The sequence below is a fragment of the Melopsittacus undulatus genome, chromosome 5 (assembly GCF_012275295.1).
Source record: "Melopsittacus undulatus isolate bMelUnd1 chromosome 5, bMelUnd1.mat.Z, whole genome shotgun sequence".
NCBI lineage: Eukaryota > Metazoa > Chordata > Aves > Psittaciformes > Psittaculidae > Melopsittacus > Melopsittacus undulatus.
In genome coordinates, this window is record NC_047531.1 from 5,791,517 (window position 1) to 5,817,470 (window position 25,954).

The 25,954-nt window shown below is 52.1% G+C and overlaps 2 protein-coding genes across 2 annotated transcripts; one reads left to right on the plus strand and one right to left on the minus strand.

Annotated features, from left to right (window-relative positions):
* Positions 1–388: 388 nt before the first annotated feature.
* On the plus strand, positions 389–1,420 carry LOC101881108 (calmodulin, striated muscle). Its single transcript, XM_005140466.3, has 2 exons — positions 389–987; positions 1,182–1,420. The coding sequence occupies exon 1, from the start codon at positions 498–500 to the stop codon at positions 945–947; it is 450 nt and encodes a 149-aa protein (XP_005140523.1). The 5' UTR covers positions 389–497; the 3' UTR covers positions 948–987; positions 1,182–1,420.
* A 7,957-nt stretch (positions 1,421–9,377) lies between these two features.
* On the minus strand, positions 9,378–20,004 carry ASB13 (ankyrin repeat and SOCS box containing 13). Its single transcript, XM_034062988.1, has 6 exons — positions 19,947–20,004; positions 17,642–17,829; positions 16,712–16,862; positions 14,993–15,127; positions 13,500–13,691; positions 9,378–11,498 (listed from the first exon to the last, which is right to left on the minus strand). Exons 1-6 carry the CDS (start codon positions 19,987–19,989, stop codon positions 11,371–11,373), a joined length of 837 nt encoding a protein of 278 aa, XP_033918879.1. The 5' UTR covers positions 19,990–20,004; the 3' UTR covers positions 9,378–11,370.
* Positions 20,005–25,954: the final 5,950 nt, after the last annotated feature.

Genomic DNA, 25,954 nt, shown 5'->3' on the forward strand with positions numbered 1-25,954 from the left:
TCTGCTCTGCCTGGACCTGCACAAGGGAAACCTCCCTTGGCAGCACTGGTAATGCTGCCAGCACCACTGCAGTGACCCTGGGGATGGGGACCCATCCTAAACCCCCCTGCAGGGCTGGAGGCCTCCAAACTCAGCCGAAACTGCTTTAAAGGGGCCCCAAACAGCGTGTACCCCCCCTTAAACCATCACCCGCCTCTCCCCGAAACCACAGGCAAGCCACAGCATTAATCCCTTCATTAGGAAGTTTGTTAATAGCCAGCCCTATGGAATGCCACCCATGGAGCAAGCAGGACAGCAGCCAGCATGGCCCAAAGCTGGTCCAGCACCCCAAAGTGTCCACCATGGGGGTCCGGCTGACCCATTCCCACTGATCCCATAACTTGGCCTCTCCCACATGCTCCAACCCTTCCTCCTCCTCCTCCTCCTCATCCGGGGAGCGGCCCCAGAGGGAGGAGGCTCCGTGGCGTGCCGGGACAGCTCCGGGAGCAGGGAACACCATGGCGGAGCGGCTGTCGGAGGAGCAGATTGCCGAGTTCAAGGAAGCTTTCTCCCTGTTTGACCGGGATGGGGACGGCTGCATCACCACCAAGGAGCTGGGCACCGTCATGCGGTCCCTGGGGCAGAACCCCACCGAGGCCGAGCTGCAGGACATGGTGGGAGAGGTGGATGCCGACGGCAGCGGCACCATTGACTTCCCTGAGTTCCTGTCGCTGATGGCGAGGAAGATGAGGGACACGGATAGCGAGGAAGAGATCCGGGAGGCTTTCCGTGTGTTTGATAAGGATGGCAATGGGTACATCAGTGCGGCGGAGCTGAGGCACGTCATGACCAACCTGGGTGAGAAGCTGACGGACGAGGAGGTGGATGAGATGATCAAGGAGGCCGATTGCAACAACGATGGGCAGGTCAACTATGAGGAGTTCGTGCGGATGATGACGGAGAAGTGAGGTCCCATTGCCAGCAACAGCCGCCAGCCCCATCGCACAGGTAACATGTTGGGATGCTGCTCTGTGCCCAACCCGGTGTCCATAGGAAGCCCTGGACCAAGGGGTCCATCCCATGCATTGCAATGTCTTGCATCTCCCCCATCCTGACCACCTCCTGCCCTGCAGCTCATGCTGGTGGTTGGGAAAATCCATGTTTATGGTGCTTTTCTTCATGTTTGCTTTGTTTTCCCATAGGGAACAGAGGCTTTGGTGGTCTCCCAACCTTTCCATCCCCTATTGCCTTCACTCCACCATCCAGGGCTTGGAAAACTCATCACCAGCCAGTGCCTGCATCGGATGCAGGCATCCCACCTGGCAGGATGGGGCTTGGGGTGCAGATGGACACAGGGGGCTCCCCATGGGATGCACCTCTTGTGTCTGTAGAGGTTCTGGTGGACACCACACTGAGTCCAATAAAGAAATGTCCCCCCCTATCCCAGTGGCTGCCAGTGCTTCATTCAGCTTCAGTTTGGGGTCCCAGCTGAAAAGAACCCCCCATATCACTGACTCAATGCATCCAGGCCCCACATCACCTCCATCCTTCCCCCCACACCCCATCCTTTTCTTCCCACAAGCAGGAAAGTTGCTCCTAACGGGTGCTTGTTGCAACCCCACAAGTTACTACCATCCCCACCCCAAGTCCCACCATTTTTGGGGTCTTCTCTCTGCACCCCCATGGTGTTGGGGCCCTTTTCTCTCCCTCCATCCCTCAAGTGAAGAGGAGAGTTTGCAGCTGGATTTAGCCCTAATCCACATCCCAAAGAGCAGGATCCAGGTCTCCTGGCTATAACCACCCCGTGACTCAGTTTCCCTATGGAGAGAGAGAAACCCGATGGCAGCAGCTCCCCCAGCCCCGAGCATGGAGGCTTTGAATGAAGACCAATTGTACTGGTCCTTACTGGTGCTCAGTCCCTAACGGGGAGGAGGCACCAGGACACATAAACAGGACGTGGCTCCAGGATGTCCAAGCCATAACAGGGTTTCACCTCTTCTGCCTCCAGCCCATCCCTTGGGATCTTTGGCAATCCCAGTTGTTTTCCCAGGGCTGGGAAAGCCGGGCAGGTGCCTGCATGCCACAGCTCCACCCCAGCCCATAGCACAACACCGTCACCCATAGCACAGCACCTTCACCCATAGCACAGCAGCTTCACCCATAGCACAGCACCTTCACCCATAGCACAGCACCGTCACCCATAGCACAGCACCTTCACCCATAGCACAGCACTGTCACCCATAGCACAGCACCGTCACCCATAGCACAGCACCTTCACCCATAGCACAGCACTGTCACCCATAGCACAGCACCGTCACCCATAGCACAGCACCTTCACCCATAGCACAGCACTGTCACCCATAGCACAGCACTGTCACCCATAGCACAGCACCGTCACCCATAGCACAGCATCGCCACCCATAGAACAGCACCTTCACCCATAGCACAGCATCTTCACCCATAGCACAGCACTGTCACCCATAGCACAGCACCTTCACCCATAGCACAGCACCGTCACCCATAGCACAGCATCGCCACCCATAGAACAGCACCGTCACCCATAGCACAGCACCTTCACCCATAGCACAGCACTGTCACCCATAGCACAGCACCTTCACCCATAGCACAGCACCGTCACCCATAGCACAGCACCTTCACCCATAGCACAGCACCGTCACCCATAGCACAGTGCCTTCACCCATAGCACAACACCGTCACCCATAGCACAGCACCTTCACCCATAGCACAGCACCGTCACCCATAGCACAGCACCTTCACCCATAGCACAGCACTCAAGGCCTTCATCATATGCTGGCCTCTTCCTCACACATCCAACTCCTGCAGCTCAATGGAGCAAAGCCCAGCAGCAAGGGCCCTGAATCCAGTTAAACCAAGGCCATGGGGTCACTCCAGGTTGTTGAATCTGAGTCCCTAAATACAGAATTCCCAGATGTGATTCTTTGTTAATGTTGTGTTTCAGCACAAACCCAAACCTGCTATTTTTAGCTTTGACCTTTTCTCCTTCTATTCTGGGGTTGTTTAATGGAGTGTTTCCTTCACACCACTTGCCCTGAGCTCGTTTTGTTTCATCATGGAATCATGGAATGGTTTGGGTTGGAAGAGACCTTAAAGCTTCTCCAGTTCCAACCCCTGCCACGGGCAGGGACACCTTCCACTGGAGCAGCTGCTCCAAGCCCCTGTGTCCAACCTGGCCTTGAACACTGCCAGGGATGGGGCAGCCACAGCTTCTCTGGGCACCCTGTGCCAGCGCCTCAGCACCCTCACAGGGAACAGCTTCTGCCTTATCTCCAACCTGAACTTCCCCTGTTTCAGTCTGAACCCATCACCCCTTGTCCTATCACTACAGTCCCTGATGAAGAGCCCCTCTCCAGCATCCTTGTAGCCCCCTTCAGACACTGGAAGCTGCTCTGAGGTCTCCAAGCAGCTTCTCTTCTCCAGGCTGAACAGCCCCAATGTTCTCAGCCTGTCTCCATACAGGAGGTGCTCCAGCCCCTGAGCATCCTCATGGCCTCCTCTGGACTTGCTCCAACAGCTCCAGGTCCTCCTTATGGACACCAGCACTGCACAGCTCATGGACATCACCCTCAGTGCAGGACCGGAGATGCTGCTGCTGAATCAGTCCCAAATTCTCCCCATTCCCTGTTATTTCAGGAATTCTGAACTTAGGAACTTAATCTGGGAATGCTGGGACATTATGATAACATCTCAACAATGGGGCTTTAAAACACATGAGTTAAGCACTGAGCAAACAGGACTGAGATCCCCCAGGAGGGACCAAGGAGCTTTTTGGAGCCCTCCAAAAGGATATGGAAAAGAAGGGCAGTATTTTTCCCCCATTTTCCCTATTTTCCCCCATCTCCTGCAGCTTTCCAAGGCCACAGTTCCCTGCTTCCTCCCTGGCAATAACAATGCCCTTAGGCACACACAATGTATTGCCTGGGAAGTGGCCCTGCACACAGGAAGAGGAGGCCCATCCACACCCAGCTTCCATAGAAAAAGTGGGAAAAAGGGGTTTTTGAGGCAGGATTGATGCAGGTTGGTGGCATGAAGGGTTGGGAGGTACCATACAGGAGAGTTTGGTTGGGTTGCATCAAACCAGGTTCAGCACAGGGGGATAAAGAACTAAACAGAACCCCCCCAAACCCCTTTCCAACTACATCTCCCCACCATTCAGTTTGGTGGGAGCTGTTTGCTTTCCATGGGGTGATTTTTAACCTGTTTTAAGTGGTTTTCTCCCTGATTTTCCACTTTCAGGTTATTTGTGGAAGGAGAAATCCAAAGGAAAGCAAAAAACCCCAAAAGAAGCCACAAATCACCCCAGAACCAGGTGCAGGCCATGGGGCTCTATGAGCCCCAGTGCCCGGGGATGGGCAGGATGATGCTGAATGGAGCAGTTGGTGCCAGATCCAGTTCTAAGCATGAGGTTGCACCAGTTGGGGCATTGCTTTGGGGCAAAGGGATTTGAGCACTGGAGCAATTGGGTTTACCCCTTTTCCTTTGGCATCAGCCCCTCTGTCCCATGCAGGACTCTGGGTACCACCATGATGAAGATGCTCAAGGGCATCCAAGGCACTGCTTTGATGACACGAGTTTCCTTGGATTCAGCTCAAAGATGAGCCAAAACCATGTTACCCCCTTGCCAGGGCATCCAGTGATGGGGCTTTGGGGGCTGTGTTGGGCTTTCCCAATGGAAAAGGCTCTGGACCCAAAAGGCTCCATTGAATCCCACCAGGTCTGCATCAAAACTGTCTCTGCTGCCCCTGAGAGCAGGGCTGGGGAGGGGAAAAAGATAGGGGACAAGTGGGACAGGGAGATAGGGATGAGTGGGAAAAGGAGAGGGGACAAAAGGTACCAGGAGACCAACAGGACCAGGAGAGAGGGAAACAAATGAGACCAGGAGTTGGGAACAAGCCTGACCAAGAGAGGGGACCAATGGGATAAGGAGATGGGAACAAGAACCAGGAGAGGGATAAAACGTGATCAAAAGATGGAACAAATGAGACCAGGGGATGGGGTCAAATGGAGCCAGTAACAGTGGGACAAGGACAAGTGGGATCAAGAGATGGAGATAACTTGGACCAGAAGAAGGAGCCAGTGGGACCTGGGGACAAGTGGGACCAGGAGACAAGGACAAGTCTTTTGGCTGGGGACAAGTGGGAACAGGACACAAATGGAACAAGAAGAAGGGATCAGAACAACCAGGAGATGGGAATAAATGGGATCAAGAGAGGGGACCAGGTAGTTTGTTAGGGCATGAGATGAGCCAAGAGCATCCCCAGGGCTGCTCCAACACCCTGAGCCCCTCTCCAAGGACAGGGGGACACTTCCCCATCCTCTCCATCCCATTCCCTCAGCATTCCCAAGGCTCAAGGCCAAGCCCAAAGGGATTCGGTGGAGACGCTTGGGGCTCCTCTTGGGGTCACTAGGAGCCTCCAGCTGCCACCTCATGTCACAGGGCTCCTCTCCCGAGGGCTTTCCCAAGTTCAAGTTACCAAAATAAGCCCCTGGGTCTCATCCAGAGGGAATTCTGAGTGTGAAATGCAACCGGTCACTGGGTTTCCAGCACCGAGGGATGGGCAATGCGGCTCCGGACGGGCTGCCTGGTGTGGGATTAAACCGGATGAGCTCTTTGCAGGCAGCAGGAGGGTTTTATGGGTGTCTGAAGGGATCCTGAGTCCCTCAGGAGCCACATGGAGACCCACAGCATGGCCATAACATGACCATCATCAGGTTTGAACTCATCACCCCTTGTCCCATCCCTGCATCCCTGATGAAGGTCCCTCTCCAGCATCCCTGTTCTCTGCCACCAGCACCATGGGATGTGGTTGTCTCAGCCCAGACCCTCGCAGGGGTTAACTGCAACCGGAGCCGCTTCATTTTCCATCCCTGCAGCGCTGGAGCCGTTGGGAATGTAATAGCTCCATGACCTCAGCTACCACGCACGCAGCCCCACAGAGCCCCATAGAACCCCATAGAACCACTGCATCCCTTCCAGAGGAGGTGTTGGGCTCTTCCCTACACTTTTCTGCCCCAGGGTAGGCAGGAGGAAGATGCTGTAGCCCTACAATCACTGCTGGCAATGAAAGAAGACCATTAACACCCCCCCCCATCCCCATCCCCATAGTGTTAGAGCCCAGCACCTTCTCTTTACAGCTTAATAAAGTCCCTTTAATGTCCCGTTTTGCTCCACATTAGCCCCAAATCAACCCTTGCAGGAAGAGATGCCCCCAAAACAGAGCCCACACAAAGGAATAACTGCTTTGCAGCCCCTCCATCCCTGGGTTTTGCCCTACTTTCACCCCATCCATGGAGGTATAACCTGCCCCATGCTCCCTCCCTCCCCCCGCACCAAGCTGGGTTTGCAGCCTTGCCCTAAATCCCTCATTTTCCCCTGAAATCTCACCCTAAAGGGAGATCAGAGGGAATTTTGTTACTGACAGACCTAAGGAATGGGGAAAAGCTTTTTGGGATGGGGAGAACTGAAGCCGGGAGGTGGGAATTGAGCCGTTTGGAGGCGATTTGTTATCCCTATTCCCTTTCAACCAGGATAAAGTGGGGGAAAACCCCTCACTCCATGTTAAATGGGGCCCATGGAGCTTCATGGCTGGGGGGGACCCGCGTTGCCTTTTGCCTCCAATCCACAAAACTCCTTCCGGGCTTGTTTTGGGAGCAGAATTCCAGAGGTTTTCCATGGTTCGTCCCTGTGCAAACGGGGCTGGAGCCGCCGGAGCCGGGTCCGCATCTCCCAGCAGCAGGGAGGATGTGCGGCTCTTATGGGGGGCAGCAGCACCGCCAAGCGGTGCCATGGGGGGAAGAGGAACCCACGACCCCAACAGCACCAAAACCTCTGGGGTTTACACCTTGAGTCACTCTCACATCACAAATCGGTGCCAAATCCCCCCCAAAACACCCCAAAAACCCCACAGGAACCTGTCCATCACCACATCCGGCTCCTCTGGTCCATGAGGGCTCAGTGGGAGGGTTGGTGCAGAGCATCTCTTAGGGAAGAGATTGGCTGTCCCTTTGTCCCCAGCAGCATCATCTTCCTCCCACTTGCTTTGGGATGTTTCCAGCCTCTGTTTTCTTGCAGGACACGAGAATTCCCTCAATTCCTTCATAATCTGCACAGGGGGAAGAGTTACCCCAATCCCTAAGAGCTCAGCTCAGTCTCCCCTCTCTTGGGCAGGTTCAAGCCATTCCCCTTGGCCTGTCCCTACAGGCCCTTGTCCCAAGCCCCTCTCCAGCTTTCCTGCAGCCCCTTTAGGCACTGGAGCTGCTCTGGGGTCTCCCCTTCAGGAGCCTTCTCTTGTCCAGGCTGAGCAAGGACACAGCTCAACACTTCCTGAACCCAGTGTCTTGGCACCCAAAGGCAGAGGAACATCAGGGTGTCATCACATCACAGGTATGGGTTGGGACAGGCCATTGTGGCTGCCCTGAGAGATCCCTGCTCTGGTTATGTTTGCACTCAGTGTGTTCTGTCTCTTAGATGTGTAAGGTAAAAGGTGTCAGGATAACCTTCCCTTCTGGAAGTTTGACACACCTGGATGATGAACAGGCCACGCAGGGGTTGACTTCTCTCTTTGTGATGTGCTAGAGAACGTGGAGATCCCAAGCTCCCAGTTCACATTATAGGGAACTGGATGTCTTTGTGTCTTTGGTGGCAGCTGAAGGACCCATGGGTCTGTAAGGAGTTGTGGAATGGTTGGGAGTGGGAGTCCCTCAAAGCCATGGGCATTAAGTGAAACTCCTCCCTCTGCTTTAGCTCTATGTCAGGTTCTGGCTATTTGACTTCCTGAACGTTAAATCCCAGCAGGAATCCAACCCAAAGCAACCTGACCCCAAAGCTGCCCATTTCAGGCCACTTCCCTTCTCCTGTGGGCTGCTTTACTACAGCTCCAGCAGCACAAGGAGTGCTCTGAAATAGCCCCATTGCTTCGGGAAGCCTGTATGGGGACAGGGCTTTGCTTCCATCCATGAACATTGTCTCTGGGACACACAGCCTTGAGCTGGCCAGGCTGCTTAAGGTCGGTTATGAGTGAGCAGCTTGGGCTCTGCTCCAGCTCTGTGGAGCTCAGCCAGCAACAACAAGGTGTGACTGGAGCTGATGCCTTGGGAGGAAGCCTTATGGGGCTCAAGGATTAACTCCTTGTGATGCCAGCAGCCTGGATGAGGTGGAGAGGAGCTTCCCTTCCCCTCCATGCACAGCAAGGAAGGGTTTGTGCCCTTGGTTGCAGCTCAGTGTAAAGATGAAGGGGTCACTGTGGTTATGTTATAGCATCTTCAAGAGGCTTTGCACGAGAGGGCAAAGCCCAAGGGCTGCCCCAGCCTTAGCAAGCAGCAGACAAAGACCTCAGTGTCCTCTGGAAGGTGAGTAATGAGTGGTTGCATCATGTTTAGAGCAAGCGTGAGCATGAATGGTCTGTTCTACCTCTTGATTTAAAGCACAAGAACCCTGCTGCAGACATTGGGTATCCACATGAGTATTCACAGCCCCTGTTCATCAGTTTCTTCATGGGAACAACCAATCTTGCAGCTAAATCTTCGGTGCCATGGGTCAGTGGTGGCCTTGGCAGCGCTGGGGAGCAGTTGCACTGGATGAGCTTAAAGGGCTTTTCCAACCCACTTGATTTCATGATTCTATGCAGGCAGTTGCCACAGGATTGTGGTTGTCCCACATAGGAGCTGGTGTAAACCAAGATGGGGAGTCTCTGATGGCTTGAGTCCAGCCTTGGGCAGCTCAGAGGCTGGTGAACATTCTGTTCTTTGGGTTGAAATCAGGGGTTTATGGCCAAAGTTGTTATGGGATCATAGAATCCCAGACTGGTTTGGGGTGGAAGGGACCTTAAAGCTCCTTCAGTTCCAACCCCTGCCATGGGCAGGGACCCCTTCCACTGGAGCAGCTGCTCCAAGCCCCTGTGTCCAACCTGGCCTTGAGCACTGCCAGGGATGGGGCAGCCACAGCTTCTCTGGGCACCCTGTGCCTCAGCACCCTCACAGAGATGTCCTCACTTCTGCCTGAGAGCTCCTTGCTCATCCCTGCAGACCTCCTGGCGTTTCTGCCTCACTTCCTCATTGCCAGGATGCTCCTGAGCTTGGAAGAGGAGATCCTTGGGTATTATCCAGCTTTCTTGGGCCTCTCTTCCCTCCAGAAGAACAAGTGGATGTCTTAAGCCAACAGCTCCTGAATGCCTCTGGCTATTGCCACCAAGCCAGAGATGCTCAGCTCTCTCCATCAGTCCCCCTGGCTGCAGGCACTGGTGAGCAGGGCCTCTTAAAAGAGATTTAAGTAAAAAGAATCAAACTTTAGGACCTATTAGGAGACTGAAAAGAAAGATGTCATAAATAGGAACCTGTCATTTTATTCTTGGTTGGTTGAGGAATCTTTTGCCTTTACATTGGAAACTTGGACTCGAGCATTCCATCATCTCACCAGCCTTGTGTTAAAAAGCAACCTAACAGGGATCTGGATCTGAACCAAAAGGGATGGTTTTCGCCCCACATTACCACAAGATGCACTTTCCTAATACATATTTATCCAACAGGAAGGACATGTATGCTGGGCAGGGGAAGCTATCCTTGGAAGATACACCACAAAACCTTTATCCCATCAATCACAGGGATGAATCCCACAACCAACATCTCTTGGGCTTCTTGGCAACCTGACATTTAAACACAATAATCACAATTATCCACAGTTCCCTAAAGAGCAGGATCTTGAGCTTTATTCTCTAGGACACAGCACAGCAGAACACAAAGCAACAACACAGGAGGCTGTGGGGACTGAACCTGACCAAACATGAACACACACACACACACACACAGTGATTTGCTGGTCACCATTAAAGTGCATTCAGCTCCACCTCAGCTCTTCGACCCTGTGCTGAGGCTGTTTGCTTCTCTCCCAAGGCTGAGCCCCATGGTGGTGGCTGGGGGAGCACAGATGTTGCAGGCAGGAGGCAAACTGCTCTCATTAGTTCACAGCATGAAGGATGTTGGGAGCCCTGAGTTAGCTCCATGCCACGTTAGACAGGGGATTTCATAGCGTTTGCTGTCATTCAGAGGAGGGATTTGCTCTCATCACAGTGTTAAGGTTTGCTATGGGGGCATCAGGTTGCTCCATCCCCTTAGTACCATGTACCCTGTGGGTTCCTGCCTTCAGACAACATGTAATGTCTGGAAGGTAGGTGACGATCTGGGCTCTGCTCATACAAATGTCACCTTGAAGGTTTAAACACCAAAGGACAGAGCTGCTGCTGTGCCTGCTGAAGCCAAAGGATTCAAGCACAACACATGGTGCAGGGCTGGCTCCTGCTGCCAACCTCTGGAGAGCCTCCAGCACTGAGACAGATACTCAGAGAGGGGGAAATGCGAGCAAGAATCCCAAAACCCAAAGGCAGAGCCCTGCCATTGCCTTGCATGTGTGGGTTTACAGCACTGCTGCACAAGGGACGTGCCTCACACTGTGCTTTGTGCACACAAACCCAACAGAGAGGCCACAGTGGCTCAGAGTGAGGGGAGCAATATAGTTTGGGACCAGCCATCTGGAGGGCTGCATGCTTGGACATGCAGAGAGACCTGCTTCCTGCTTGGCCTTGAAAGCGAGTCATGGTGATACCCTAGAGCAGCACTGCAGGAAGAGCTGGCTCACCTTCAGAGGGCAAAGGCAACCCTGGTCTGGCAGGAGTTTGTCCTCACTGTTGGTGCAGAGCCAAAGCCTTCCTTATGCTCCTGGGAAGGCAGGAACCAGCTGCAGTGCTTCTAATTAGTCCTGAGCTTGCTGGGGACTTCATTTGCCTCCAGCTATAGCATACAGGTCTCTCAGACCTTGTCCCCTGGCATTGGTAGCTGTCATTTGAGTTATTAACACAGAGGGATCCACTGCAGAAACACAGATGTCCGTATCTGAGGGTATCACCTTCAAATCCCTTTGCAGTCAGCAGAGGCAGGCATTCCGGAGGCATATTGTACCATCCCAGCCCAGGCATCTAAAACAGGACAGATGAATCATGCTCCAGAAGTATCTGTTTCTCCTCACTGACTGCAAAGGGAGCCTGGTGAGATCACACACAGACGCCTTTAGGCTAAAGACAGGTAAAATTAGGCAAGATGAATCCTGTTCCAAGAGTGGGTGCTAAAGCCTTAAAGACAGCGACAGTCTAACAGATCACCCCAGGAGACATTACAGCTTCTACAGTGCTACACGTTGCCTGAGCCTGTCTTTGCCCAAGGAGACAAGGAAGTGCTGCCTCATAAATACTATTTACACCAGTTTGCTTAAATTACAATGAGCTTGGAGGGGGAGGTAGAAGAGACAGATGCTTTGCACTGTGGGAGCTGAAGGTATTGTCCTTCCCGAGCACCTTCCCCCTGTCAGTTGTAGGACAGGTACTGGATTAGCCGTGGAGGAATATTGAGCTTGGCAATCTTCTCCAGCGCCCTTTGCCCGGCTGCTTTCCTCACTGTAACCCTGCAGAGCTGGGACAGGCTCAGTGGTGTTTCTGAAGGGAGAAAAGAGGGTCCAGAGTTAGAGCTGCAGCTCAGGAGGTGGCTGATCTTCCCATGGACCTCCCAGGGGTTGATGCCTGGAATTGATCCTGCTGGGATCACAAGGCTCGCAAGTGCTAAAGGGAGGCACTGCAGAGTCATGGTTGTGATCTCTCCAGGCTCATCCCAATGTAAATCCCACTAGGAATAGTGAATATAGGTGCATTGCACTTCTCCCAGATCCCTCCCTCGCCTGCATCCCCCCAAGACCAACGGTGAACACTGGATCATCTGCTCTGATCCACTGGGATCCAGGCCTTTCATATTACCTTTAGTGATGCTGCATTGAGCCTCAACAACACAGTATATAGGATCAAATCCTACTTCCAACACTTCTCTACAGCTGTTTCTCCATCTAAGGACCACATAAATCCTTTCTGCTCAGCACTCTGCTGACAGGAAAAAAAGGTTTTCCTTTCCCAGCCCCCAGACTGCATCCAGGAGCTGATGCTCACGCACAGATGCACAGGTACAATCAGGCACATTGCTCCAGTCTAGTCTAGTCATCAGTCATAGAATCCCAGACTGGTTTGGGTTGGAAGGGAGCTTAAAGCTCCTCCAGTTCCAACCCCTGCCACAGGCAGGGACACCTTCCACTGGAGCAGCTGCTCCAAGCCCCTGTGTCCAACCTGGCCTTAAACACTGCCAGGGATGGGGCAGCCACAGCTTCTCTGGGCACCCTGTGCCAGCGCCTCAGCACCCTCACTGGAAGAAAAACCCCATTCTTCCTTATAGAAATCATTCTTCCTTATAGAAGAATAAAGTATTTTCTGCCTTTACAAACCTTTGTGTGGTGAGAACCCTATAGCCCTTTCTCCTTCTGACTTCATCCCCTGTAGCCGCCTCTCCTCTGAGTTCCTCATTGCCCTCACTGCAGTGAAGTGGGCTGCTCTGCCTGCAGCTGAGGCTGAGGAGATTGAATCCTACATGCCTGTAAATACTCCTTGTATCTTACCAGAGTCTGCTGCCCCCTCTCAACCCAGCTGGCAGAACTGCACATGTAGTGCTTCTGAGCACAGCCTCTTGCAAAAGTGCTGCGACAGATTTAGTAGGTTTGGGTTTTTTCCCTTTTTATTCATATTATTAAATTTAGAACTAGATCCAGGACAGATGCAGATACTGGAGACTGGTGACTGTGGAGGCTGCAGGGGACGGCAGCTTCTTAGGACTAGGGGGACTAAAAGACACCTGGAGAGGGGCCTGGGACAAGGGCCTGTAGGGACAGGTCAAGGGGAATGGCTTGAACCTGCCCGAGGGGAGACTGAGCTGAGCTCTTAGGCAGAAGCTGTTCCCTGTGAGGGTGCTGAGGCGCTGGCACAGGGTGCCCAGAGAAGCTGTGGCTGCCCCATCCCTGGCAGTGTTCAAGGCCAGGTTGGACACAGGGGCTTGGAGCAGCTGCTCCAGTGGAAGGGGTCCCTGCCTGTGGCAGGGGTTGGAACTAGAAGATCCTTTCCAGCTCAAACCATTCTGAGTCTATGACTTCTAGAATCATCTAATGCAGTGGCATTGAGCAGTGGTCTGCACTGGTTTAGGATGATCTGTTAATCACTCCTCTGAGGTCCACTAAGGGTAACCAAGACAAAGCCTGATTTAAAGCCATCCTCAAAGGTCTCCCCCAAACTCAGTGCAGCTAAAGCTTAATGTGCTCCCCACCCCAAATAAAATGAGGTTTCAACTGGGCCATTTCCTTGACCTGACTTACACATCAAAGCATAAACACTCATGCTGACACATGACAGGGACCACAGTTCAGTGAGAGCATGATTTGGACCATCTTACCCTGTCATTCAACCATGGCTTAGCTAGCCGAGGCCAACTGCTGTACGTTTGCCACAAAGAACTCTATACCTTCACAGGAAGATGATCAGGGATCTACAACTCCAAGTGGGCTGAGAATCATGTAAAGGAGCTGGCAGTCACTGAATTCCAGGGGCAGGGAATCATCTCTTACTTACTTTCATAGTACTCAAAGCACTTTGCTGTGGGGCTGCTGCTCCAAGTGTAATCCGATGGCTTCTTCCCTCGGTTGTCCCTTGCATAGATGTTTCCTCCAAACTCAATCAGCATCTCCACCAGGTCTACGTTCTTCACCTTGGCTGCATGGTGCAGGGCTGTCTCGTGAAGTTTAGCAGCATTCACATTAGCCCCTGAGGATGGAAAGGAAAACAGAGCTGCTCATGAAAGCCTCACTTGACCCAGGCTTAAGGAGTGGTTTGACTGGAGGAAAGAAATGCTGCTAAAACACACACAAGCAGCTAGAACAAGGTCCAAACATAACAGCAAACAGGAAACCAACCACTGGACATGTTCTCAGTGCTGGCAACACAGAAGTTTCCTTCTCTGGCTTCGTGTTTTCCTTGCAGAGGAAGGATTTGAGTCCATGTCATCAGGTAAATAAGCTGCTGAGTGTGAAGTTCAGAACTGCTGCCTGAATCTGTGCTGTCCAAAGCCATTCCCAGTCATCTCAATGGAGTATTCCCACTCAGGATAAACACCTTTTTCATCTATTTTAACAGAAACCTCAGCCCTACGGGATGCTGCATCTCACCACCAGACACTGCTGCAGGAACAAGTTTTAGTTACACACATATTTGCTAAGGAAGTTTGGCTTTTATAAGCTTACAGCAAAACATCCTTCTCATTCCCCCACAACTGCTTGTATTTTATCAGCTGACTTGTTCAGCAGAAGTAAGATGAACCTCACTGAATCCAAACAACTGACTTTTAGACATGTGTGGCCACAATGAACTCCCATTACAATAATCAAGGAGACAAAGGTGTTTCTGGGGAATCAACTAATGGATGCCCAAGACAGGGAACTGGAGTGGCTGGAAACAAACTCCCTTAGATGTGTGATTTTAGACAACCACTGTAATGACCCAAATCCCCATTCCTGAGCCAAATCTCCTCCTGGTAAACACAAAGACAAGAAGTCCAACTCCAAATCCCTCCCAAGTAAGCAGCAAGAAAGCTGGGATGTGAAACCTGGAGCACAGACCTTGAACATCCTAACAAACTCACCTGGGCATGACACTAAGCAGATCCCCCTGAGGTATGAAGTGACTTCATCTCTGGCTTTCTGTGCAACATCAAACCCTAACATCTCTCCCAAACACCTATGCAGAGCCACATGTTCTACCAAAGACAGAAACATGCCCACAAGTTGATACCACTTTTGGGAAGATGCTGAATCTTTGCTGAAGGATTCTGAACTTCAATAAGAGAATAGGAATATCCATGGGAACATCACAAACTGGATATTGACAGGCATACACTGAAAAGAAACACTTAAGCATTAACCTTTGCTTAGGGAAAGGCAAAACCTTTCACCTTTCTCATCTAGATGATGCTGTGAATGAACGCCGCTGAGGAGCACTGAAGGAGATGCTGCTCACACCAGCACCACCATCTCCTGTCCACACAGAAGCAAACCCTGTGGCTGCCATACCTGCCTTGAGCAGCAGCTTGGCACAGTCCAGATGCTCCCTAGCACAAGCCACATGTAGAGGAGTCCCAAAATGGCAGTCGTGAGCCTCCAAGTTGGCACCGACATCAATGAGGAGCTGCACACACTCAGAGCTACCTTTAGAAAGGGAAAATCAAAGTGAGAAGAAAGAATCCAACCCAAATGGCAGCGTGTGGCATGCTGAGATCTGCCTGACCCACAATCAGCCTGTTTAACATTGGGGGTGACATCTGCACAATAGAAATGCTTGTGAGCCAATACAATACACTGTAGGATCAAGACTGAGATCAGGACACGAGAAATAGAGTCACATCTGCATGGCAATGAGCTAGGGCTAACAGGTATCATAGGGAGTCACAGAGTCATGGAATGGTTTGGGTTGGAAGGGACCTTAAAGCTCCTCCAGCTCCAACCCCTGCCACAGGCAGGGACCCCTTCCACTGGAGCAGCTGCTCCAAGCCCCTGTGTCCAACCTGGCCTTGAGCACTGCCAGGGATGGGGCAGCCACAGCTTCTCTGGGCACCCTGTGCCAGCGCCTCAGCACCCTCACAGGGAACAGCTTCTGCCGAAGAGCCAGGTCAAACAAACCTGAATCCAAGGGTTTGCACTAAATCCCCTGTTGTTCATGGAGCTGCGTGTATTGATCCTGCCCTGGGTGGATTAAGTCCCTTTCAAGACCACTCCAGCTTGACTTTTCCTGATGCTAATGATACAGCTTGATAGAAAACAGGCATTCAGCATCATCAAGCCTTACGAAAAATGATTAACAAGTTAAACCTAAGCAAGAGCTCACAGCTACTTATTTAAGTAACTACCTGTTGGTCAAAATGCTGTCTCAGCCTTCATAGTCAAAGGGAAAAACTGTCGAGGCCAGCATATAGGAAAAGCAGTGAACGGGAGGAGAGAGGAGGTGTTATATCTCACAAAGAGGAAACTGAGACACAAAATGATGAAGAGATTTGGTCACAACCATCTAATGGGGATGTTGCTGCTCTCACATCCATGTTTTCCCACTGTTGCATGTGTGCAAGTGGAAGTTCAGGGGAGGAATTACACTTAAATAGCCCTCTGCTGCTCCTCCTGCCTCTGCTGCTGTTACAGTCATCCCGATGCTTCCTCCTGCTCCATAACACACATCCAAACATCCAGAGGATGGGGGAGCTGAGAATGGCTGCACACATAGGCTGGAACATCATTTTGGCCTCTGCAGTTTTCTCTTGTCCTGGCACCTTCTTCCCACCTGAGAGCCTCCTCCACCACCTCTGAACCAGGAGGGCTCTAGGACAGAACTACCCAATTACCTTGGTCTCATGTCTTAATCAGAGCAATTTACTCCATCTCTACTTGGAGCAGAGGGGAAGGATGCAAACTCCCCTCTGCTCACAAGAGCAAAGCTACTTGTTTGCTGATGGTTTTCAAACAGAGCACCAAGAAGCTGGTGTTTATCAGCCTAAGATCTTATCCTGTGTCTGTCATGTAGGATAAAAGCACCCAACTGTATGGCTTTATTCACCCAACATCACAGCCCTTTGCATTGGGAAGTCAAGGGGGGATGTGGGAGAGGTGCCCACATAAGGCTGGTGCATTTGCAAGCTGTAATGGTCTGATGAGCTTAAGGTCAATTTAAGATACTTGGCAACTGCTTATTTCCCTGCCCCAACCTGCAAATAACCATGCACAGATAAGACCATGGGGGCTTACCATTCATGCAGGCTTCGTGGAGAGGAGAGGCTGTGTACAGGGGAGGGTTCACCTTGGCACCATGGGACAGCAGCACTTTGACACACTCTATGCTACCCGAGGCACAGGCATCGCAGAGAGGAGTACTGCCATCGATGTTCCTGGCATCCACCTTGAAGGCAGACAAAAGATGTTAGGAACCTGCAGGCTGCTCTCTAGTTTCACTTCTTCTAACCCTAGAAGTACTCTGGGCTAGGGAAGGACTTGGTTGTCACTGCCAGCAACCTGCTTTGCACAGTTCCCATCACTCTCAGTAAGAGCAACATTAGCAAGTGTGATGACAACACCAAGCTGTGTGGTGGGGTCAACATGCTGGAGGGAAGGGATTGGATCCAGAGGGAGTTGGGCTGGAGGCAGGGGGAAATATGAACCTCATGGAGTTCAATAAGGCCAAGTGCAAGGTTCTATGTGCACCCCTAGAGTGTGAGCAGCAGCTCAAGGAGGGGATCCTGCCCCTCTGCTGTGCTCTGGGGAGACCCCCCCTGCAGCCCTGATCCAGCTCTGGGGCAGCAGCACAAGAGGGACGTGGAGCTGTTGGAGCGAGTGCAGAGGAGGCCATGGAGATGCTGTGAGGGCTGGAGCAGCTCTGCTCTGGAGCCAGGCTGAGAGAGCTGGGCTGGGGCAGCCTGGACAAGAGAAGGCTCCTGAAGGGGAGACCCCAGAGCAGCTCCAGTGCCTAAAGGGGCTGCAGGAAAGCTGGAGAGGGGCTTGGGACAAGGGCCTGGAGGGACAGGCCAAGGGGAATGGCTTGAACCTGCCCAAGAGAGGGGAGACTGAGCTGAGCTCTTAGGCAGAAGCTGTTCCCTGTGAGGGTGCTGAGGCGCTGGCACAGGGTGCCCAGAGAAGCTGTGGCTGCCCCAACAGATACCCACTGTATCACCAGACACACACCTGGGCCCCTGCCGCCAGCAGGAGCTTGACACACTGCGTTTGCCCCCGCAGGCTCGCCTCGTGCAGAGGGGTGATAGAGTCATAGGTGACAGCATTGACACAGGCTCCCCTCTCTATCAGCTGCTGCAGCTGCAGAATCTCTCCCCTCCTGGCTGCTTCATGAACTGGGGTCCGGTCAGCCCAGAAGCCTACAGAGGAGAGAAGAGATAAGTAAGTAAATAAAGCAATACACATAGAGCACATGGGCTCAGCCACAGCTTCTCTGGGCACCCTGTGCCAGTGCCTCAGCACTCTCATAGGGAAGAATTTCCTCCTAATGTCCAATCCAAATTTGCTTGTTAGATCCTCATTCCCTTTGCCAACATCCCTTAGCAGGATGGGTTTCCTTCCCTGGATCTTCTTGTTGCTTATATCAGTAGAAGCAAGAACTCAAACTGAGGATGGAGCTCTCATCACTCCGCCACGGAGCAGCATCACTTTGTCACCAACAGGACTGAGAAGAACAAGCTCCAGCAACATTTCATTATAGGCTTATTATATAACCCCCCAAAACATCAACCTGCAAGCTGCAGGCTCCACTGATCTCTCCTCCTGCACAATTCCTTACATGGAGGCTCACAAGAGAGACATCATCACTGTGAGGGTGCTGAGGCGCTGGCACAGGGTGCCCAGAGAAGCTGTGGCTGCCCCATCCCTGGCAGTGTTCAAGGCCAGGCTGGACACAGGGGCTTGGAGCAGCTGCTCCAGTGGAAGGTGTCCCTGCCTGTGGCAGGGGTTGGAGCTGGAGGAGCTTTAAGGTCCCTTCCAACCCAAACCAGTCTGGGATTCTATGATCAGTCCCCACGGACAGGGCTCCCACATCCACATCCCTCCAGCTGCACCTGGAGTTATGAAGCATCCATTCCTCCCAGGTCCCCAGCATCACCTCTTCAGGACACAGACACAGAAGGAACACACACTTCATAAGGAACAATGGGAATTCCCCACTGCCAGCAGCAGGAGCCATCCCATGAGCATCCCCACCTTCCTCTTGTCCCCTTCCTTAAGAGAGGACACTCACTCTCCAAAACCACCCTGCACACCCCAGAACCATCCTGCACACCCCAAACCCATCCTGTGCACCCCAAAATCATCCTGCCCATTGCTAAAACATCCTACAGACCCTGGAACCACCTTGCCCTCCCCAAAACCACCCTGCCCACCCCAGAACTGCTCTGACCGCCCCAAAACCACCCTGCCCATCATAACACCACCATGGGCACCCCAGGACCATCCTGTCCTCCCCAGTATCATCCTGCCCACCCCCGAAAGCATCCTGCCTATCCCAGAACCACTCTGACCACCCCAAAACCACCCTGACCATTGTAAAACCACCCTGTCCACCCAAGGACCATCCTGTGCTCTCCAGGACCATCCTGTCCACCCCAAACCCATCATACTCACCCCAGAACCATCTTGCTTACCCCCAAACCACCCGGACCACCATAAACCCACCCTGCGCACCCCAGAACCACCCTGCGCACCCCAAAACCATCATACTCACCACAGAACCGTCCTGCCCGCCCCAAACCCATCCTGCGCACCCCAGAACCATCCTGCACACCCCAAAACCATCACGCTCACCCCAAAACTATCTTACTTACCCCAAAACCATCCTGACCACCATAAACCCATCCTGCGCACCCCAAACCCATCATACTCACCATAGAACCATCCTGTGCACCCCAGAACCATCCTGCGCACCCCAAACCCATCATACTCACCATAGAACCATCCTGCGCAGCCCAAAACCATCATACTCACCCCAGCACCATCCTGCCCACCCCAAACCCATCCTGCGCACCCCAGAACCATCCTGTGCACCCCAAAACCATCATACTCACCCCAGCACCATCCTGCCCACCCCAAACCCATCCTGCGCACCCCAGAACCATCCTGCGCACCCCAAAACCATCATACTCACCCCAAAACCATCTTACATACCCCAAAACCACCCGGACCACCATAGAACCATCCTGCGCACCCCAAACCCATCATACTCACCATAGAACCATCCTGCGCACCCCAAACCCATCCTGCGCACCCCAAACCCATCCTGCGCACCCCAGAACCATCCTGCGCACCCCAAAACCATCATACTTACCCCAGCACCATCCTGCGCACCCCAAACCCACCCTGTGCACCCCAGAACCATCCTGCGCACCCCAAACCCATCATACTCACCATAGAACCACCCTGCGCACCCCAGAACCACCGTGTCCGCCCCAGCCCCCGTCGTTGCCCCCAGCCCCAGCCCCACACTCACTGATCTCCCCCCGCAGGGACTCGCTGCTCTCTGCGCTCTCCATGACCCCGGCCCCCGGCTCCGGCCTCCTGCGCTCCGCCTCCGGCCGCAGGGTGCCAGGCCCCGGCGCGGTGGCTGCTGGGAGTTGTAGTCCAGGGTGATGCGGGTGAACGGGGCACTGGGGGTACTGGTGGTACTGGTGCAAGGGCACTGGGGGTACTGGTGTGTGTGGGCAGGGGGTACTGGGAGCACTGGTTCAGGGCACTGGGGGTACTGGTGTGTGTGGGCAGGAGGTACTGGGTGCACTGGTGCAGGGCACTGGTGGTACTGGTGCAGAACACTGGGGGTGCTGGTGTGTGTGGGGAATGGGTACTGAGTGCACTGGTGCAGGGCACTGGGGGTACTGATGTGTGTGGAATAGATACTGGGAGCACTGGTGCAGGGCACTAGGGGTACTGGTGTGTGTGGGCAGGGGGTACTGGGAGCACTGGTGCAGGGCACTGGTGGTACTGGTGCAGAACACTGGGAGTGCTGGTGTGTGGAAGGAATGGGTACCTGCGGTACCAGTGTGTGTGGACAGGGGGTACTGGGTGCACTGGTGCAGGGCACTGGTGGTACTGGTGCAAGGGCACTGGTGGTACTAGTGCAGAACACTGGGGATGCTGGTGTGTGGGGGGAATGGGTACTGAGTGCACTGGTGCAGGGCACTGGGGGTACTGGTGTGTGTGGATAGGGGGTACTGGGAGCACTGGTGCAGGACACTGGGGGCACTGGTGTCTGTGGACAGGGTGTACTGGGAGCACTGGTGCAGGGCACTGGGGTTTCTGGGGGTACTGGCAGCACTGGCAGGAGGGCACTTGAGGGTACTGGTGGTACTGGTGTATGTGAGGAGGCCTACTGGTGGCACTGCTGCAGGGGCAGTAGGGGCGCTGGTGTGTGTGGGGAGAGGGTTCTGGGAGCACTGGGGGTAGTGGCAGCACTGCTGGAGGGGTACTGGTGGTGCTGGGGGTACTGAGGATACTGGTTTATGTGGGGACGGGTGCTGGAGTACTGGGGACACTGGGGGAACTGATGTATGTAGGGAGAGGGTACTGGGGACACTGGTGGGGCGATACTGGGGGCACTGGGGGTACTGGTTTATGTGGGGAGGGGGTAGTGGGACACTGGTTCGGGGCACTGGGGGTACTGGTGTGTGTGGGCAGGGGGTACGGGGGGCACTGGTGTCACTGGGTACATCGGTGTGTGGGGAGCAGGAAGAGCCAAGTCAACACAGACATCATCTTCCACCTTCCCCTCCTCCTCCATCTCCGTGTTACTGATCTTTGCATTAGGGATGTAGGAGAAGGAACCCATCACATCCAAGAATATAAAGCATTTACCATCCCAGTTCCCAATGGATTATTTAGGAAGCTGTCATTTATGGGTATTTCTAATGGGGCTTGGTGCCTATGTGCTTGTTTTGCCTTAGCAAAAGCAGACCTGTGGGGCAAAGGAGTTAAACGTGGGTGCTGGTTGAAGACACACAACTTGACTCTGCTCTTCCTGACCTCTCAGAGAGCAAGGAGACAGAAGATAGGGATTAAAACCAGAGACAGAGCAATCCCATTCACCCCAGTCTCTGCCAGGAGAGATGTCCTTCCCCAGGGAAAGATCCTGCAGGATTCCTTCACTTCATGCTCCCACCACACATTTGCAATTCATGGCTTTCATTTTGCCCTCCTGCTTTGCATTTGTTTGTGCCCTCCTCAGGCGGTTGGGTGTGATGCTTTAGGGTATGCAGGCAGCTGAAGAACACCTGCTTCCCCTTTCATCCACACCACGAAAGAGGCTAAAAACAGGTTAAAAAGCCAATAAAATTATATTATTTAAGAAAAAGTGAAGTTAAATTCTATTTCTTCTTGCTATTCTGCAGTGATTGCACTTCTCATAGAAACCCCCCTGCGCTTGCTCCCTCCTTTGAGGGCAAAATCAATGCTTTTCAGGAGTGGACGTTTTCCTCCTGAAAATAGTAAGTTCAAAGAAAACCAGTTTTCCATTGCAGGAGGATGAGATTAAATCGCTCCAGTGGGAAACTTCTGCTCAGCACAGAGCTGCTGCCACTTCCAGGTAGGAAGAAAAGCATGTCTTGCACTCACTTGGTAAGAACTAAAATTGCTGCATGGTGTCAACTGAGCCCATGATGAGACCTCTCCAAATATGAGATGTTATTATAATATGAGATATTATCGCTCGTGAGACTCCACCTGCAGCCCTGTGTGCAGTGCTGGTGTGCTCAACATCAGAAGGACATGGAGCTGTTGGAGCTAGTCCAGAGGAGGCCATGAGGATGATCAGAGACTAAAGCAGCTCCCATATGGAGACAGGCTGAGAACATTGGGGCTGTTGAGCCTGGAGAAGAGAAGCTCCGTGGAGGCCTCAGAGCAGCTTCCAGCGTCTGAAAGGGGCTACAAGGATGCTGGAGAGGGGCTCTTCATCAGGGACTGGAGTGACAGGACAAGGGGTGATGGGTTCAAACTGAAACAGGGGAAGTTCAGGCTGGAGATAAGGCAGAAGCTGTTCCTTGTGAGGGTGCTGAGGCGCTGGCACAGGGTGCCCAGAGAAGCTGTGGCTGCCCCATCCCTGGCAGTGTTCAAGGCCAGGTTGGACACAGGGGCTTGGAGCAGCTGCTCCAGTGGAAGGGGTCCCTGCCTGTGGCAGGGGTTGGAGCTGGAGGAGCTTTAAGGTCCCTTCAACCCAAACCATTCTATGATTCTATGTTGATATGCTGAAGCCATTCATAGCAGCCTCAAAGGCTGGTGAGGTAGCTGTGTAATTGGTTTTACATTTTCAGGGTTTCTATTCCCAGTTTAAAGATACAAAGACCTGTGTGCCAGCACCATTAACGGAAACACAGACAACAGGGCTGGAAGTGATCTTGGGAAACCATAAATTCTCTCACCTCTTGCCCCAAGATGGGTCCAGGGATGGATTTAAAACTGAATATTCCATCTGCCTAGTGCAGAATAGCTGGTAGTGCCAGGTAGAGATGGAAATACTCTGTGGACATGAGTATGTCAGCTGCAGTTCAAACAGTGCTGGGGTTAATCAGCTGTAGATAATGAAAGTAGGATACAGGCCATAATATAAAGAGATAAATGCAGATTCTGCTTCAATTTGATAAGATCAGGAGGAAGTGTTGCTATTTCAAAGCATATCCCTATACACACACCAGCTCAAGGCAAAAGGGTAAGAACAATTTGATCATTCACAAATTCCTTATCCAGCTTCCAGCAAAGTACTCACTGACTAGGCTTTCTCCTCTGTAAAATATGGATATTAATGATTTAATATCCATGAACTCCACCTTATGGAGAAGTTTAAGCATCACTGAATGGGCTGATGGAGCTCATAGCAGGAGAAACTTCCTTCGCTGACACCAGCCAGCATCCTTTCAGCTTCATCTGGCTCTTGTGCAGGTAGAATGCAGGCCTGCATGGAAGGAAATAGAATTAGAGGTTGGAAATAGCACATAGCGGGAAAGAAGTGGGTTTGGAGGAGGATCATGGATACTAAATTAATATCTAAGAGAAAATACTCCACTGTAATTATCACTTAGCTGAACAGGGTCACTTGCCTGCACCTGCAGATAGGCTGAAATAAGAGTGGTAGGACCAGCTCCAGCCTGACACAAACCAACACCAGCTCTGAAGATAACAATGATGCCAAATGCTCTCTCTGCTTAGTTACTACAGGACTGACTGCTGCAAGAGAAGAAAGAGATACTCTGTCCAGGAGATCCGCACAGTCTTGAATATAGTCTCCTTTTGCCATGGTCAGATAGTAACAGTCTGGGTATAGAAAGAGCTTGGATCTGCTGGCTCCAGTCCTCTGCCTGGTAAGGAGTAATAAGTAATGTTTAGACTCTCTCTTGAGAGACTGACAGGTTGACATTGCCAAATATACAGGATAAGCAATAGAAATAATAATTTTTAATGAATACCTCAATAATTATATGTTTTAAATGGGGGGGAAATGACTTAGAAAAACAAAATCACTTGCTCACCACTGAAAATGTTCATTTGCCCTTTGTCACTTTCTTGTCATCTTTGACTCATTTCCTGATGGACCCTGCAGCTGCCTATGCAGTGTGTGGTTCTAAACCCTTGTGAAACTACCATAAGACAAGCTGGGGTTTGTCAGAGGCTTTTGTACAGGTTGGTTGGCTCTTTTAACAGCTTTGGTTTCGATTCCACAATGTGGTTGGAGCTATTTGAGTGTTTGTCATCACAACTGCAACAATAAGTTGGTTTCTTAGGAAGCTGCGAGATGCTAAAATAGCCCCGCAAAAACCAAACACATGAATAAATCAAAGTAGAAACTGAAGATCTCAACTGTGCTTTACTGTGAGAAGGGTACACTGCATGAGGAACGGCTGAGGGACCTGGGGGTTCAGATGGAGAAGAGAAGGCTCAGGGGGGACCTGATGGCTCCCTACAAGTGCCTGCCAGGAGGATGGAGCCAGGAGGGGCTGGGCTCTGCTCCCAAGGAACAAGAGGAAACGGCCTCAAGCTGCACCAGGGCAGGTTTAGATGGAGCTGAGGAACAATTCCTGCCCCACAGGGTGCTCAGGCATTGGAACAGGCTGCCCAGGGCAGGGCTGCAGGCACCGGCCCTGCAAGTGTTCACACAGCGTGGAGACGAGACCCATGCAGTGGTGGCCTTGACAGTGATGGGGTAAAGGTTGGACCTGATGATCTTAAAGTCTTTTCCAACCCGGTTGATTCTATGATTCTATGATGTGAACTGTGAGCTAATTCCATAGTTCAATGGCAATGAAAATACAACACACTTTCCAGCAAACACAGGAAGAGGCATGTCACCAATGGGCACATTGTGGAGTTACTTGAGATTTCCTTGAAGAGACTATAGACTCCTGACACATCAGTAAGCCTTGAAAATGTGCTGGGAAGATAGGAAGGAAGATTTGGAGGGAGAAGACTCAATCAGCCATTTCTCTGGGAGGAACAATCCTTCACATTTAATCTCAACTTGGCTGTCACCTTCAGGTGTGGAAAGCATGTGGTAAATGTTACACTCATTCTCAGAGAAACCACACACACATAGTGCTTGAGGCTCCTGTGTCTATGCAGAGCTAGAGATGGCATTGCTGTGGTCTTTTTGAAGAGATTCCCCTATTACAGAAAGATATGACAAAATTAAAGGTCTTGGGCAAAATGTGCTTATCTTGCTGCATGATCCCAAAGAGATTACAGTGGCTTTGCTTGAGTGAAGGATGAAGCAAGTCAGCTTTAAGGGGGTTGACGAATATCTTGACAGCATTGTGGAATGAAGTAGACTTTGGGTCATCTGGTTCCTGACTTCATGCTTCTCCTTGCAGTTTGGTTTGACACTCCTTTACAGAAAATAGAGCAGAAATGAGTGGGAACAAACCTCTTTCTATCCACCAGGATTAAAACAGAAGGGCTCAGACCTCGTGGAGCATCCATTTCTGAGCTAGCTGCCTGGTTCCACCCTTCCCAGGTGCCCAGAAGTCTCTCCATAAACTTCTCATAGCCTGAACATCACAGCTTTAAAATGAGCTCTGCAGTTTTAATGGGCACACCAGCAGGAATGAGCAAACATAATGGGATACTGAAGGGGTCAAACAAGTCCACAAGTTCTCCTTCTCCACTTCCTCTTTCAGTTAAGGGCCTGAACCAACAATTCCTAAGCCAAATGGCTCTGAACTTGATATTTTACCACAGCACAAGTTCCTCTAACAACAGATGTTAGGGCTTATTTGACCTTGCAGCTTGGCCTAGTGATGCTGCGTCAAGGGAGACTTCTGGTTTAGGCTCATTTCTGCTCAAAACCAGGCAGCTTTTGGTCCTGCTCTGCTTCATCCCTGAAAGCACTTCCTGGGAAGGGAAACTTCCTCTTGCAATAGAACCATTGCAACAAAAGCCCATCTCACCTATTCTCCCTGGTGCAGCCACTTGCCCATAGGTCCTCTCAGTTTCTGCAGTTGCCCCTCTCCCCTCTGGGCATGT